Source organism: Brachycentrus maculatus, unplaced genomic scaffold (genome assembly GCF_059751285.1).
Source record: "Brachycentrus maculatus isolate JH-2025_06_01 unplaced genomic scaffold, ASM5975128v1 h1tg000056l, whole genome shotgun sequence".
Lineage (NCBI taxonomy): Eukaryota > Metazoa > Arthropoda > Insecta > Trichoptera > Brachycentridae > Brachycentrus > Brachycentrus maculatus.
Window position 1 is genome coordinate 1,002,902 of NW_028280810.1, and position 17,394 is coordinate 1,020,295.

At 32.8% G+C, this 17,394-nt stretch overlaps 1 protein-coding gene across 1 annotated transcript; it reads right to left on the minus strand.

The window, feature by feature from the left end:
* Window positions 1-2,091: 2,091 nt before the first annotated feature.
* LOC148311782 (uncharacterized) lies at window positions 2,092-17,005 on the minus strand. The gene is made up of 9 exons (XM_088278333.1): window positions 16,777-17,005; window positions 10,682-10,806; window positions 9,515-9,762; window positions 6,604-6,723; window positions 6,204-6,425; window positions 4,515-4,732; window positions 3,603-3,835; window positions 2,879-3,045; window positions 2,092-2,789 (listed from the first exon to the last, which is right to left on the minus strand). The coding sequence occupies exons 1-9, from the start codon at window positions 16,959-16,961 to the stop codon at window positions 2,325-2,327; spliced, it is 1,983 nt and encodes a 660-aa protein (XP_088134459.1). The 5' UTR covers window positions 16,962-17,005; the 3' UTR covers window positions 2,092-2,324.
* Between the last annotated feature and the right edge of the window lie 389 nt (window positions 17,006-17,394).

Consider the following 17,394-nt stretch of genomic DNA (forward strand, 5'->3'; position numbering starts at 1 on the left):
CTCGTTGGTTTTCTTTACTTGTAATTGCTCAATATGTAAGAATGTTTTATTTATTGTTTCGGCATTAACTTTGTGGTAAGACTTGTTACAATGATTAAAGAAAACACTTAGTTTTTTACCTCTTGAGTTAAAAAAAAAAAACGAACTTAACTCAAGTGGTAAAAAACGAAGTGTTTTCTTTAATCAATGTAAGAATGTAGTTTGTAAATATGATAATAAGGTAAATATTTAGCCATGATCTGTAAATAAGAGATATTTTAATGCATCTTATATTTATTTATGCACCGATAAGTAAATAATACACACAAGTTTTATATATTTTTTATTATGACTTTTCTTATAAAAAATATGTAGTATAATTATTTATATTTAAACACTAAAAAAATGTTTATGTAGATTATAGGGTTAACAATTTATGTACTTTTTGAATACAAATTACATTCGATATAATAAAATCACCAAATAAGTATTTTTATTTTTATTAAAAAAAAAAATATATATATATATATATATATAATTTTGAATATGTAATACTCATAAACATGCGTAAATGTATTGAACACTTAATGTAATACACCCATACCTTGCTATACGGCATTTCGCTATAACGGCCCTCTTCAATTAAGGCACGTTTTCCATTTACGGCCTAAAATGGTTTGCTTTAATGGCAAAAAAACTTTTTTTCAACAATTTTTTTAAGCCAGGCCCATCCTTACTCGTGAAAAATGATGACAGTGATCTGCAGGTTACCATTTCTTCATCGTCTTCAGATTAAAGCCATTTAAAAAAAATCATGGATGTATAAATACACATATTTTATTTAACATGAAGTGGTTTCATTTTTGTTCATAGATTGTTGTTGATTTTTGGAGTCATAAAAATACACACATCACAAGTACATACAAATGTATGTACTTGTAATGTATGTATTTTTGGTTTAAATGAAATAAAAAGATAAAATCCACTTTGAATGTTAAACCATGTAACATATTTAACAAATTTGGAACCGATCTCATTGAATTTGTATGAATTTGTATTTGAATAATTAAATCCTTGTACGGCTTTTCGCTTTGCAGCCAAATTTAGTGGAACATATCTAGGCCGTAAAGCGAGGTATGGGTGTAAAATAATTGCGTACGATAAGTAGTTACTTTTTTTTCATTTTTTATTTAAACGGTTCCTACTCGTATCAATATTAAACTTATTCTATATTTAAATTGATTTAACAAAACTGTAAATTCTAAGTCAATACAAATTTATAAACACAAATATAAGTCAGTTTCAGAATCCCTTTGGGTCCAAATTTTTCGTCTCTTTTAAAGATTAAATAATGTAATTTTATCACATTGAAATAAATAATTGTATTACAAGTTCAGAAGCGAGAGTATTTACCAAAAGGCAATATGAATTTCTACAAAATTGGAATGCATTTTATGAACATGATGTGCATAGTGCTGTCATTGGCTACTATGCTGGCAGGATACGGAGTCATGACGAGACTTCGAGAAGTCGGTATAATTTTACAAGGCGTTCCCTTGCACACACCTTCGTCAGTTCTTTACACTGTTGGACTAGCCATGTTCATCCTCGTGATTACAATCGGCTGTATCGGAGTCGTAACAGAAAATGGGACTCTACTTTTCATGTACTCTTTTTTCTTGCTGTTTTTGATCATCATCCAAGTCGGGTTAGCTTGCTTCGCGGTTCTTCAAGTGGACTACATCAGTTCTATCGTAGGAAGAGTCTTCAAGGAGCAGTTTGTAGGTATGACAATGGGAAACTCAACGTCGACGGAGTATTTTTCAAGAGTTGAATATAAGCTCCATTGCTGCGGATACAACAACCCAGATAATTACAGAAATGGCTTCCCTGACTCATGTTGCGGAGGCCGCATGCCTTGTGATGTAACGAATGTGTATAAAGTCGGTTGTGTCAGTGCTATGACATCATACGTTCACAGCATCACAGAAGTCTTTTCCGGTATTTGCATTGTGTCTGCATTATTACAGTTTTTTGTTGTTATATACATTGGATTCTTTGCGGATAAAGTGAAATTGGAGAGACAAGGATTTTATGATTAGTTCGCAAGTTTCGATTCTCGAGTTGTACATACATTTTGAATTCAAGGTTTTTCCACGTGGAAGATGTGACATTTTTACAATTTTGTATCAGAAAAAAAATAAATTTAATAATACAGAATAAATTTCATTTGAAAATTTTATAAATCTTATTCTATATAATAGGTAAAATTATTGCTCTATTTTATTCTTACTCTATTATCATTAAAAATATGAATGTGAAATATAAAATTTGTTATATTTTAATTAAAATATATAAATACGATGATTTCTCGGATCGCTCACTATCACTTCTAATTGCGGAGTTATATGGAGCCCAGAGATCCACCCAAATTGTCCGGAATTCAGCCCTTTGCCTCCGAACACCCTGACTAGTTGTCCATTGGGTTTGAACACCTGAACCCTGGCATTTCCCGAATCTCCTACGAGTATGAATCCCAGAGGATCTATGGCCAGGGCTTCTGGATGCCTGAACTGCCCCTTGTGACTGCCGACGGATCCAAACTCCTGGCGCTTTTCTCCATCGAGTGAATAGATTTTAATTTTCCCGCTTCCGCTATCGGCAATGATGACCTTGTCAGGTAACAGAGCTATGGCTGTTGGAGCGTTCAGCTGAGTGTATCGAGCGGTAGAATTCTTTTTACTCGGATCCTGAGTTCTGTTTACTATTCCTATATACCTGACGAACGTACCGCTGTCGATGTTGAAGACCTGCAGAAATTAGGATAATGCGAGTGTAATATTTATTAACTGATATGGAAAGATTAAAAGATTTTGCACATTTCGTAATATGTTCTTACCTGGACCCTATCATTTCCTGTATCGCAGACATACAAGAAGTTTTCTGTTACATCTACTGCAATGCCTTCCGGTGATCTGAAGCACCCATCCTTATTGCCTTTACCTCCGATGCTTCTTAAATATTCCCCTTCTTTAGATAAGACATGCACGCAATGACTCCATTTATCTGAAATATGAAAACATGTACACTTCAAGTTCATAACTTACGGCTTTCATAATGAAGTGGTCAGAACATTTCTTTGCAATGCATGATGTAAATACATACTTATAGAACTATACATTCATGCATTCCATACATGTATATCCATCAAGACTCTTCACGTGTCAACTTTTAACCCTTTCCTCTCTGACCATTTTTTCTCATAACTGATCAGCTACTCTCATCAAAAAAATGTGATGTTTTTCTACCATTAAAGTAAATATTTTGGTTCCCTTATTTTGGGACACTATCTGGCAATTTGTATGACCGTGTTAATTAAGATTAACTGTATTTTTCAGAATTTTTTTTGGTAGAATATACTTGGGTGATAGAGAAATCGGTGATTATAGTTATACCTGCGCCGGGCCAGACATTGGGCCCACGGAGCTGCCTACTAGAATCATACGGGCCAGAATGTTTGGCCTACAGAGTGGTAAGAGTAAAAGTGTACCAGATCATATCATGTTTTGATTTTATTACTTTATTTCATATTTCAGAAAATTAAAAGTTATTTCAATCATCACCTGTTACAAATATTTCATTCCTCAGCTGTGAGAAAGCTATGCTGTGGGGGAATAGTAATCTGGGATCTGTTATTCTTTGAATTATCTTTCCCTTTGCTTTGTCGAGGACGAATATATGATGCGAGTCTGTGGTGCAGACATAAAGGTTCTCTTGGCCAACCCACGGCGCTACCGCTACCCCTGCTGGCCTCTGGCACTTTCTCCAATCCATTCTGGGGGTGAAATTACGGGATCTGGAAAGGAATATTAATACAACTAAGGATCATTTCTGATGCACAAATGATGAATAGTATTAAGTAGAAAGATATCTAGAAGAAGACCAAAAAATTCATTGATGCTGCAAAGAGAGAACATGGTTCGAAGACATATGGCCTAGGTGACGTTGTCCATGACGGAAGGACCTACAACCTGAGGGCGAGGAGAGCTGGCCCTAGCAGTCTACAAAGACGATAAGTTGGGATTTAGCCAGGAAGAAGAAATGATGAATATTATTTTCAGTACTAATATGTACTAATAGTCAAAATTTGGATTTATTATTTTTTAGAATGCATTGATCAAGCATTGCTTTATGACTAGAGGTCATTATAGCAAATAATATTTGTCATTTTATGTTTAACGGTAATTCAAGTCAGTGTTATTATAATCGAGTTTGAAGTTGGAGGATAAATGTAGAAATAAACATTGCGTGCATAATTTGAAACTTGTATGTTTCATCTCCAAATTTGTTTGGAATATGAGTGTAGAAATGAACAGCAATTATTTTAAGATTCTCTTCATGCTGATCAAGGTTTGGTTTGTGGGAGCGAGAAAAAAATCAAACCATGATCATAATAGTTGCTAGTTTTTTAGTCTGAATTTATGTAGTAACATGCAAATGATCATTTCCGATGTTATGTATATAATTTTATTTACCTGTAGTAAAGTGTCAGGTTTTCAGTACTTTCTAAGGGATTATGAACACCTTTAACTCCCACTGTTACTGGTTCGTCAGCTTCCGCATCATTTGGAATATCTAGATCCTCTTCAATCTTGAAATTCTCCTGATCGAATGAATATTTTGTCTCCCCCCAGTGAGCGACATCATTCAGGATATCCACAGTTTTCCGATGGAAATTCATAAACATGGTCACCTGTGAAAAATATTAATTTACGATTTAAATGGCATTTTGAAATAAATAATGTGTAAATTAAAAACTATAAAATAATTATAAATAATATTCTTAAGCAGTGGTCACCAACTTTTTTCAGAAAATGCCTCAATTGATTTTTTTAAAACCTGGGGCCCGGATTAAGAATAAATTATTATTCTGATCAGACTATGTGCTTTTTTCCTGATATAAATATATTCACTATTATGTAGAAATATCTAGTTTTAGAGAACTATATGCCCTGTTAGAATCACTAAAAGAGCCATAAAATATCTTTTATGTGTAGAGTATGTTCATTTTGTTATTCTTTCCGAGTGTAAAAAGTCCAATCTCCAAAAAACACTGACAACTCTTATTATCTCAAATAACCAACATTTTTACTATGACTCCACTACCTTCTACCTACTGATGAATTGAAATGTAGCTGCCGTGAATTCACATCCAAATTCAAGCTTTTGTGAATTGAAAACCTTTTTATGACCATCAGTGAATTCACAAACAAAATTCTATGAAATGAATATTTACTTAATGAATTATTTATGCGCGGAAATTGGAAATATTAGGAGTGCTGGATGAAAATCTTTGCCAGGCCTAACCCGGCCCGCAGGCCGTTCGTTGGTGGCCACTGTTCTATAATAAACTTAAGAGTTGAATAATAAACCTAATAAAATAAATGAAAGAATTGTATAAAACAGTGTTTTTTAAATAAAGTAGGTACTATTATCCTACAACATTTTGACTGTGTCCAAATACTTGTCCACAAAATCTGGATTATCTCCAATTACAGGAGTTATTTTCATATTATTAATAAAATGAAAATAATGTAAATGTAATTGGAGATAATCCAGATTTTGTGAACAAGTATTTGGACACACTCAAAATGTTGTAAATAAATTATCCGGTCAAATTATAAGCTTAAATAATAAAAATGAAAATGGTATTTCTGGCGTTTCTCATGTGTGTGATTATAATCCAGGATTCGGACCTCACATACTAATATAAGAGTTTCTGCTTAGTAAAAAGCTTCTTTACATCTCACCAATAGATGTCTCTAGTGAAGTTCTAGTGATTCAAGAACAAGGTTTCTAAATTGGTTCATACATATAGAACTTCCAAGAGTTTGAGTAGTGTGGTTGTCAATAATGGGTAGAATTGGTGAATGTTACACGTGTGTAAAGTGATCATTTAAACCAGCCTATGACGGTCGTCAGCCCCGTAAATGCCCAGACTTCCATATTCTTCTTCATCTTTGATGAGATGTCAAAAAATAATACTGTTATCATATTTATTTGTGTGATTGGGATTTAAAAAAAAAAAAGTCATTCAAACTAATCAACATGTTCAAGCATTTTATCACTATAGGCACTGCAGCAATGAGACTTTTACAATAATAACATTTTTTCCCGAGCTTCTGAGATGCTGAAATTGTTTGAAATATTTGTACATAGCTTACCTTTTCATGATCATCAGTAATGTTATCAAAGTCAACAGTCACATAGCTATCAACATTTTCTTGCGTTGTCTTTAGTTCTTTCTGTAAGGCTTCTGCGGATGTCTCACCGTATTGCAGAATATTTTCAGCTTCCGCGAGTAGATTTTCTTTTTCCAAGTTGATATCGTCAATCTTCTTGGCAATGGAAGAATTGATGTTGTTTACGAGCCATTCATATCTGTCCTGTTTAAATAAAAACAATTAAATTAGCAGAATATTGATTATGAAATGGATCCTTAAAATATTGTTTTTCTTTGATATTATAGTGGTGTGTGTTATCAATATTTTAAAATTAACCAGTAAATACTACCAGCACCTGAACATCTGTGAAAATCTTATCCTAAAATATATATTTAAATACCTTGTAATCTGCTAATCTATGATTGAGTCTCAGCGATCCAGTTTCCAGCTGTCGAACCAGGCTTCCAATTTGTGTTTTCAGTTCAGTTATATGAGCTGACCAGCAAACGCCACAGAAAATCTATAAAATCAAATTTAACAGTTATTACAAGTAATACCATACATAGTCAGTTATAGCAAATAAAAACCTATCAGCGAAAGCTAAACTGGCAGTACACAACGGAGTTCTGGTTCCAACTCTAATGTATGGAAGTGAAACATGGAGTTGGCAAAAGAAGGATGAAAGTAGACTGAATGCAGCCGAAATGCAATCTCTCAGAAGAATGTGCGACAAAACGATGTAGTGAGATTCGAATAGTGAAATAAGGAAGGAATGCAAAGCTGAGACAAGCATTATTGATAAAATTAAGAAAGGTATTTTGAGATGTTTTGTGTTAAGGTGGTTTGGACATGTAGATCGAATGAGTGAGGAAAGAACGGTAAAACAAATTTATGAGGCGAATGTAATTGGAAAAAAGAGCAGAGGAAGACCGAGAAAAACTTGGCACGATGAAGTATGCCAAATTCTTGAAAGTGGTCAGGTTAGGAGTCGAAACAATCGGCGGGTATGTATGAGGAGATGCATGAACGTGGAAGAGGTGAAGAATGTTTGCTAGGACAGAGTGGTGTGATGTTCTATCCTCTCTGCCTACCCCTGCGAGGAAGCGGCGTGATGGTTAGTTAGTTAGTTTTTTTTTTATATCATACATTATAAATACTAATTTGTGTTAAACTATGTGTACTGTAAAACAGACAAAATAAATGTATATAAAAAAACAAACTATTTGAAAGCCCCTTTCCCCTTAGTTTGATAAACATTAAGAGCAAATAACAATAAATTAAACTTAGTCTAATGACCTGACTACCTATTGAGTTCAAACAATGATAGAATTTGAATTATTGGTTTCAGGTTTCCAATTGGCAGGTATTCAAAGGTATGAAAGCTACCTGTAATAAATTCCTGCATTTTATTATGCAAAAACATTTCTACTACTTCTGCATTTTTCTATTTTGCTAGGCCAACTTAGTCAGTTCTCATTGTGTTAGGCCACTATAAAATAGACATGGATGAAGAAGAAAAATTAATAATTAAGTAAAATAATTAGGGTCTGAAATGTTTTGAAAACTTATTTTCGCTTTGCAGCATGCTGTGAATGACAATTATATACATTTGTTGAGTTTTTAACGTCTGAACACTTATATTTGACTAATAAAAATACATTTTTTTTTCAAGTTAAAAAGTTTATATTTCAAATTGCTTTTTACCGTTTAACAAAATAATAGGGTTGAAATAAAATAATATGGAAATCTTTTATACATATATGGAAGGTCCTAAAAATAACTTTCCTTCAGTCAACACCCAAATTAATTTTCCATATTGTGTCTGATTTTTGATTCGACATCATTGGTTAAAAGTAAGACTTGTTACCCACTTTAGTTCCCTTCCACTTTTCCAAACTGACAGATCCTTGACCCTTTTTTAATAAACACCCTTTTTACGTTGGTCTTCGATTTGACTAAAATGCATGTGATGATTATTTTGCATAGGTATAAGTATGTAAATAGTGCTATGGTAGTGATAGATAGCGTTCTTCTTCCTCTTCTTTTTTATGGCTTTTCACCCTTCCATTTTACATTTATACTTTTCATATTTGAATTTAAAATATTAGTATTCCTGTTAGTTGGGTTACTTTTATAAGTGAATTATTTTACATTTATTACACCTTAACAAACTTATACAATTAATTTGAAGAAATTTACAATTTATTTTATATACCTACAAGTTGTTAGGGGAGGTTAATAAGGTTGAGATGTTAGTTGGAAATGGAATGTTAGTGCTATAAAGGTCTGAAAGGAAGTTCAAGTAGCCATCATAAAACGGGCACCCAAAGAACATATAATCCAGTTGGATAGCGTTGTTTTCATACTAGTGATTGTCCTAACGAAGATATGGATAGTTTAGAAACTAGAAGGAATGTGTATTTCATTACGCATTTTTATCGATTGTTGTGCGGTATGATCGATAATCCTGAAATTATCCGAAGCATTGGTCTGTATGTTCCCGATAGTTACCTAAGACAGCATCGGCATAGATTGTTTGACTTTCCTATACACAGGACCAACCTGCCGATGGTTATGCCTGTAGGAAGAGCTACCGCAATGTTGAACAATATGTCATTGGTTCACAAGTTCTAGTGATTCAAGAATAATGTTTTAAAATTGGCTCATATATATAGAGCTTCCAAGAGTTTGAGCAGTGTGGTTGTCAATAATGGGTAGAATTGGTGAATGTTGCACGTGATAAGTGATCACTAAAACCAGCCTTTGACGCCCGTCAGCCCTGTAAATGCCCAGACTTCTATATTCTTCTTCATCTTTGATGAGATCAAAAATAATATGAAAATAACTTATTAAATGTAACTGCAGACAGTTGGTAGAATTCCATATTGAATTGTTGGGTAATATATCCAAAACAAAGCAAGGTTTGTGTGGATTGAATTCTATATTTATTTATGTATATCTTAATACGTGACGCGTTTCGTCTTCTTAGGACATTATCAAATACTGTGTTTGATAATGTCCTAAGAAGACGAAACGCGTCACATATTAACATATACATAAATAAATGTAGAATTCAATCCAACACAAACCTTGTTGTATTTTGGATATATTACCCAACAATGAAAATAACTCCTGTAATTGGAGATAATCCAGATTTTGTGAACAAGTATTTGGACACATTCAAAATGTTGTTAATTGAAATTAATTTAATAATATTACTAACATGGATACACTAAAATCTCAGTGACTGGTTATGTACTCATATTTTGTCACCAAATATTAAATTTTCTTCAATTATTATAATCTTTTACCTGTTTGCAATGATTGCAACAATTCTGGTTAAGTGAGTCTATGAGGGATTGGCATTTGCAGCACCGTTTTTGTAGCATGCCAGCCTCTTTGGGCACGGCTATAGTGGCGGGACGGTCCCCGGGCTGGCCAGATGGAGGGATGAGCAGCTTCAGGAGGTTGTCGATGTAGAGGTTTGATGGTAAGGCATCCAGGAAATCTGGACCGGCTGTGTACTTAGACTGACATGAGGGGCAGCGTAACTCCTTTTCTTGAAGAGGGTTATTATATGACAATAAAATATTTAATGTGTTCATGATCATATCCTCAATATTATTAATATTTAAAGGATTTACTTTGCAGTTACTCATTTTTAGAAAAATATTAGTAAGATTACCAAAATTACTAACATTTATGTAAAAAAATATATTAAAATGTTCATAATCATTTTAAAAACTTCATTCTGTAGTTAATGATAACTAATTAGCTATTATTCATTATTATTCTTCTACGTTATTTTATGGCTTTGGTTCAAAAAACCTTATTATTTATATATATATATATATATATATATATATATATATATATATATATATATATATATATATATATATATATATATATATATATATATATATATATATAAATAAATATATATTTATATACGTATCTTCATAGCAGCTATCGATCAAATATTTGTAAATCCACAGGTCAATATAATAAATGCAACATATCATTGAAATTTTTCACTGTGAAACACTCGGCGCCATGATAATGGATGTTAAGCGTAGAAATAAACAATGATTCATGTAAGAATTTTTTTCAAAACAGAAACAAATTATAAGGATCACTCCGTTGATTCAATAATTGCATTTTGTTGAATTAACATTTTATATTGTAAATAAAAAGTGATATAATCTGCCATCAATAAAAAATGAACTTTTGGGCAAATAAATGAACTTTTATTGCGAACATAACGTCACTTTAAGATCAAATTTAAAAGAAAAGTTTATTAATTTCATTGTACTCGAAATATCAATAATTTACCTTAGTTAATGTTTTACCTAAGACGGAGTTTTTTTTAATTTAATTTTTATTTTTTTAATAAGCCTCCACTGATGGAGTTAGTCATTTTTGATTTGCACCGACTTTTGTAATTATATTTCATTACATTCAAAATAAATAAATACCTTTGACAAGTGATTTCAAGCACTGAAGACAGAAAGTGTGCTGGCAGGGTAACATTTTGGGGTTATTTAATTTCTCTATGCAGAGTGGACATTGTACTAAATCTTCAATGGCTCCAAACGATCCCCTGAAAAGGCAATATTTTTTTACTAGGAAGTAAAGAATCTTATGAAAAAATAAATTTTGAATATAAACTTCATCAGCATCCACAAAAATTTTACATTGTTTAAAAAAATTTACATGTTTACATATAAGTATCTGAAAATTATACAGGTATGTTAAGTGTACGAATAATTATGATACATTTGAATCTGATAATGTGACCATGTCAAATAACGCCTTTTAGATAACTAAAATAACTATGTATAATAATTTAGAAATATGCATATTCTTTACAGTTTATTATTATAAAATAACTAACTATCACGCTGCTTCTCAGTAGGGATAGGCAGAGAGAATAGAAGACTAATCTGTCTTTGCAAACCATCTTCGCCTCTTCCACATTCATACATCTCCTCGTACATAACCGCCGGTTATTCCGACACCTGACCTGACCGCTTGGCATGATCAAGTATTTAAAATACTTAATGATGCCAAGTTTTGCTCGATGGTCTTCTGCTTCTATTGCCAACTTCATTCGCCTCATAAATTTATTTTACTATTCTTTCTTCACTCATTCGATTCTCATATCAACTAGATTTTTTTTTAAATAACACATTGTGTCGTAGATTAGTCAGGATTCGTCGTTTTCAAAAATATATATGTACCGTAGAATGGGGGTACTTGAACTTTGATGTGTTACTTGAGCCCAGTACAAAAAATATTTAGATCAGTATTTGGTCTACAATAATGAACGTATCGACATGATTCATTGTTTCCCTGACAGGTGACACTTATTTTTACGTTCATTATTGTAGACCAAATACAGATTTAAACCTCTTTTTTGTACTGGGCTCAAGTAATAACAGTAGCCCCATTCTACGGTAACTTTTTCTATGATTATTTTTATTTCGTGTGAAATAAATTAAAAGCGGACAAAAATAACAATGAATAATAAACCTTTTCCAAGAAATTGTAATAAAAATAAATATTTATAACAGGAGAATTGTTGGAAAATTTAATTGATAGATTGATTTGTGAAAACTCGAAACATTGTGCGAATAATTATAATTTAGGATATTACTGAATAATAATTCGAAAATAAAAATGCACGTCAACACTTTTAAATAGATATTTCTTTATTTTATTTTAATCCAGGATTAAGAATCAATTTTACAATGCAAAGAAAGCATTCAAATGATCGATATCTCAAAATCCATTATACAAACACAATAAACAAATAATACGCTTGCAAGATAACACTATAGGGATCAAGATTTGCGTCCATTCTCACCATAAATGTAAGCAAACATATAAATTACATTCCATCAATTATCATTCAAATTGTTAAGAGATAATAAAACATGTTTTTTTCACCATTAATTTTATTCTAGATATTTTACTATTTTTTAATGCACACATATAATTAGTTATTTAAGTCTTTATCGGATAAAAAAATGAACTTTTAGTAAAAGCAAGGACCGGTGGAAAAGCTTTTCAAAGGCCGACAAAAAGCAGCAAATAAATAAATCACTACATAGTATAATACCATTTAATGAGTTCTATTTCATATTATTTTTTGACATCTCATCAAAGATGAAGAAGAATATGGAAGTCTGGGCATTTACGGGGCTGACCACCGTCATCGGCTGGTTTAAGTGGCCACTTTACACACGTGTAACATTCACCAATTCTACCCATTATTGACAACCACACTACTCAAATTCTTGGAAGTTCTATATATATGAACCAATTTCGAAACCTTGTTCTTGAATCACTAGAACTTCACTAGAGACATCTATTGGTGAGATGTAAAGAAGCTTTTTTATTAAGCAGAAACTCTTATATTAGTATGTGAGGTCCGAATCCTGGATTATAATCACACACATGAGAAACGCCAGAAAATACCATTTTCATTTTTATTATTTTTTTTAAGCTTATAATTTGACCAGATAATTTATTTACAACATTTTGAGTGTGTCCAAATACTTGTTCACAAAATCTGGATTAATCCAGATTTTGTGAACAAGTATTTGGACACACTCAAAGAGTTCTATTTCATTACACACGACTAGTTTCGTGTTGGCCATATGTTCCACATAGAGAGCGAACATGGTAAAAGAAGAAGTTTCGAAAACTGCAGATGTTTTCATCTACAGGGAAAAATTAAAACTATTCAATAAAAAAATCAACATGTTATTCCACAAAGTAAATGCTGATTCAATAAATAAAATAAATCACTGATAGATTGCATAGTCCGCCTCTGTGGTGTAATGGTTAGCGTATTTAGCTACCGCGCTTGAGGTCCCGGGCTCTATTCCCGGGTGGGGGTAAAAATAAATATAAGTGATTTCATACTATAATATTTATTTAATATAACCCTGGACTGGTCCCTGATGCGCAAGAGTGATCACCTTGCCTTCATATAAGTGACAATCAAGATAACACTGCGTCGATTCGATGCAGTACCCTATGCACCATTGGGGCGCATAAGGGTTAGAAGAAGATGGCATCGACGATCATAAAAATGATCATCGTATCTTTTCGGCGATGTTATTGTAATTTGAAAAATATATACATATTTTTGGAGACGAGTTATTTTGTTTTTTTTTCGAGTATTCAAGATTTAAAATTTTTAACGGGAGGGGGAGGGGGCCTATTTTGCCAAATATTTGCTAAAATGTCTCTTTGATAACGACAGCATATCAAAATTTCTGCATTTATTGCGTGATAATGTATCATTTAACGCCCTTTTCTTCTAGTCTTCTATGAAAGAATAATATTGGCCTTCTTAGAGATTATGTTTCTACAGCTTAAGTAATTATATACTACTACTACTACCATCACGCCGTTTCCCCGCAAGGGTAGGCAAAGAGAATGGTTCGCCACACTCTTCTGTCCTGACATACACTCCTCGCCTCCTTCACATCCATACATCTAGTTATACATGCCCTCCGATTACGCAGACTTTTGACACCGCCAGATTTTAGGTTCTGATTGATCTGATCGTGTCAAGTCTTTTTCGGTCGTCCTCGTTCTGTTTTCCCTCTCACATTCGCCAAATATATTTTCTTAGTCATTCTCTCGTTATCCATTCGCTCCACATGTCCATACCACCGCAGAGAACTCTTCCTAATCTTTTTAATTATTCCTCGTTCAGCCTTACATTATTTTCTTATATCTTCGTTTTTAATTCTGTCATACAATGATTTTCCACACATTCGTCTGAGGGAGCGCATTTCAACAGCGTTCACTCTGCTTTCATCCTTCCTTTGCCAGTTCCATGTTTCACTTCCATACATTAGTGTCGGTACTAGCACGCCGTAATTATATATGTATCTATCGAATAAACCGATAATGTTTAATCTGTCGTATCTTGCTTGCTTACAGATAAAAAATATTAATATCGTGATTTTGCGTTTCAATAAATTGTCTGTAAATGTAATAAAGGTCTAGCAAGGTACGGTAATAAAGCTGCCAACACAACAATGTATCGAGATGAAAAATTGTCGAATGTTTGAATATTTTTTCAGTCCGAATTTATGTAGGTCAACACCAAGATCATATGAATATTTTTGGCAAATACCATACGACATATTATGAAAGGTATTTTAATATGTCGGTTCCGTCAAACATTTTTATTAGGGAAAAATTATTCGATTACTTATTTATATAAAAAAAGTAAAACTGATATTTTCTGTGCTATTTTATAAAATTTACAAAATAAATTAATAAACATGTTATTTTTTAGGTTGGGATATTATAAGTTAGAAAAAAAAATGCGGATATTTTTTCCATTTTATCAAGTGGAGATATTGATCAACTTTTTAATTTGTATTTAATGACACTCTTTGTCTTTGCAAACAATCTTCACTTATTCCGCATACAAACCCGCTGATTATTCTGACTCCTGATCTGACCACTTTCAAGTATTAGAAATACTTACTCATACCAAGTTCTCCTCGGCTTTTTTCTGCTTCCATATCCAACCACATTCGCCTCGTGTTTTTTTTTTACTATTCTTCATTCACTCATTCGATTCACATGACCAAACCATCTCAAAACACCTTTCTTAATTTTATCGATAATGCTTATTCAGCCTTACATTATTTCCTTAGGTGTATCACCAATCGAACATCTATCATACATCGCTAAGAGATCGTATTCCAGCTGCATTCAGTCTACTTTCATCCTTATTTTGCGAACTCCATGCTTCACATCCTTACATTAAGGTTAGAACCAGGACTTCGTTGTGTACTGCCAGTTTTTAGCTATCGCTCATGGGTTTTTATATATTACTGATTTCAATGGATCATTCACTCGGTTCTCAGCATTCACTCTCATTTCTTTATCTTTATCAATCTTTTCATCCCTAGAAATTATAATTAGAAATTAAATATATTAATATCATTTTGAGAAATAAAAAGACTGTTTTTTTATCCATTCACATTTTTATTAACAAACAACTAGTTTCGGCAACAACCTGTTGCACTCTTCACAGTCATAAATAAAACCCTGAAGAGGGCAACAGGTTGTTGCCGAAACTAGTTGGTTGTTAATAAAAATGTGAGTGGATCAAAAAACAAAGTCTTTTTATTTCTCAAAATAATATATCAATATGATCCACAAAGTTAATGCTTTCAATATTCAAAACATAAATATATTTAGTTTTAATAATAATTTGAATTAAAAATGATAATAATAAATTGTATTAAGTAGATTTAGGTAACGAATCACTTGTGTTATGCATAGACTAGAATTAAATTGTATTTTTTTTTAGCAGTGGTAGGCAAACTTATCAGTCAAAGAACCAAATATGCACAGCACAACGATTAAATTTTTCTTGAAAGCCAAATCTGTTTGCATTTCCGTAATTTATTTTAATTTTAGACCTTTATCGAACTACGGATTCACCCCATAAAACATGATTTCACACTTAAAAAGGATTTTATTCATTGATAAAAAAATCTTTAGAAAGTAAGGTATTCATAGGAACAGTACTTATTGCGAATAATGTCCTTGCATCTTCTTTGAATATATAATCAAGTCAGGTTTGCATGTCGTTTTTTTATCACGTTTTTAGGTTCACATATATAAGACGATTTCTCAGTTTGCTTTTGAATAAGGTTTATGCTTGAAAAATCGAATTGAGTCAAAGAACCTTCCCGCGGATATTTGTACCGGAGCCACATTTAAAAGGTCAAAAAACCGCATGCGACTCCGGAGGCACACTTTGTCGACCTATGGCTGTCTAAATCACGTCTAGTTAGGGATATATCAACATCGTCATTTATCAAAAATCGTCAATTTTCAGTTGTGCATGTTTTCGGAATGCCTACATCTCAGCAAAAGCGGCATATTTTTAACTTAATATTTGCCCGCTACAGGGCAGAAAGTATTGTTTTTGAATTTTGAAGAAAAGGTATTGTTTAATTATATATTTTTTTAATATAGTAAATATTTTTCAAATGGAGAAAAAACCTTCAGGTTTTACCTAAAAAGATCTGTTGCACAGTAAAAAGTTCAATAAGTGGCTTAATATTTATTTTTAATACATTGTATTATATTTTTTAACTTTAAAAACGTTCTCCTGAAAAATCATGTTTTTTGATTTATGACGTTCTTGAAAGGAGTGAGCGATATATAAGACAATTTCTCAGTTTGTTTTTTAATAAGGTTTATGCTTGAAAAATCAAATTGAGTCGAAGAGCCTTCCCGCGGATATTTGTGCCGGAACCACACTTAAAGGGTCAAAGAGCTGCATACGGCTCCGGAGCCATATTTTGACGACCTATATCTTATCTATGTAAAGACTGACCGGAGCATTTCGTCGTAACGTAACGTCGTAACATCGCTCGCGGCGAGCATCCGAAACTATGGAGCGCTCGGCTCGCTGTACTGACTATACAAATGCTCGCATCGTAACGTGTTACGTTACGACTAAATGGCTCCGGTCAGTCTTCACCCTTAGGGATATATGTTCGTAGAATACACGTACCTTTTCTGAACACCCTGATTAAAGAAGGGGGACGTCTTCACCCTCAGCATAACGGGAGCCGCGCTCTTGGTATTGAACATGCTCGGAGTATCTATGGCCGCCTCGTCTTGCAGCGGAACATTTACAGACACCTGTCTCTTGGCGAAGAACATGAAACTTCGCCTTTTCTTCAGCGCCTCACCCATATTAATTCACAGCGCAAACTTCACGAAGTATAGAGATATGGCCGCCTTCGATTACGTACGGGCGACGATTGACATTGCCTCTGTCTTATCGTTAGGTTGTCTTATCGTGTCTTAGAACGTTTCTTTATCAAAGCGATTGTTTCGTGATGTTTTATGTTTTGTTATCTTATTTTATCGTCGCCGGTATCAAATCAGACATACGGCGTCAACAAAAATGTTTGCTTCAATCTATTTTTCAAACATTACCTCTTATTTTAATCCTCATCTGCTCCTTATAAGAATTCTTTTGTTATTTGAGAGTATCCATCCCAGCAAAGCACACAATTTGCCCACTCCTTTCAACAACGTCATAAATAAAAAAAACTTGATTTTTCAGGAGATCGTTTTTAAATTTTAAAAATATAATGAAATGTATTGAAAATAAGTATCAAGC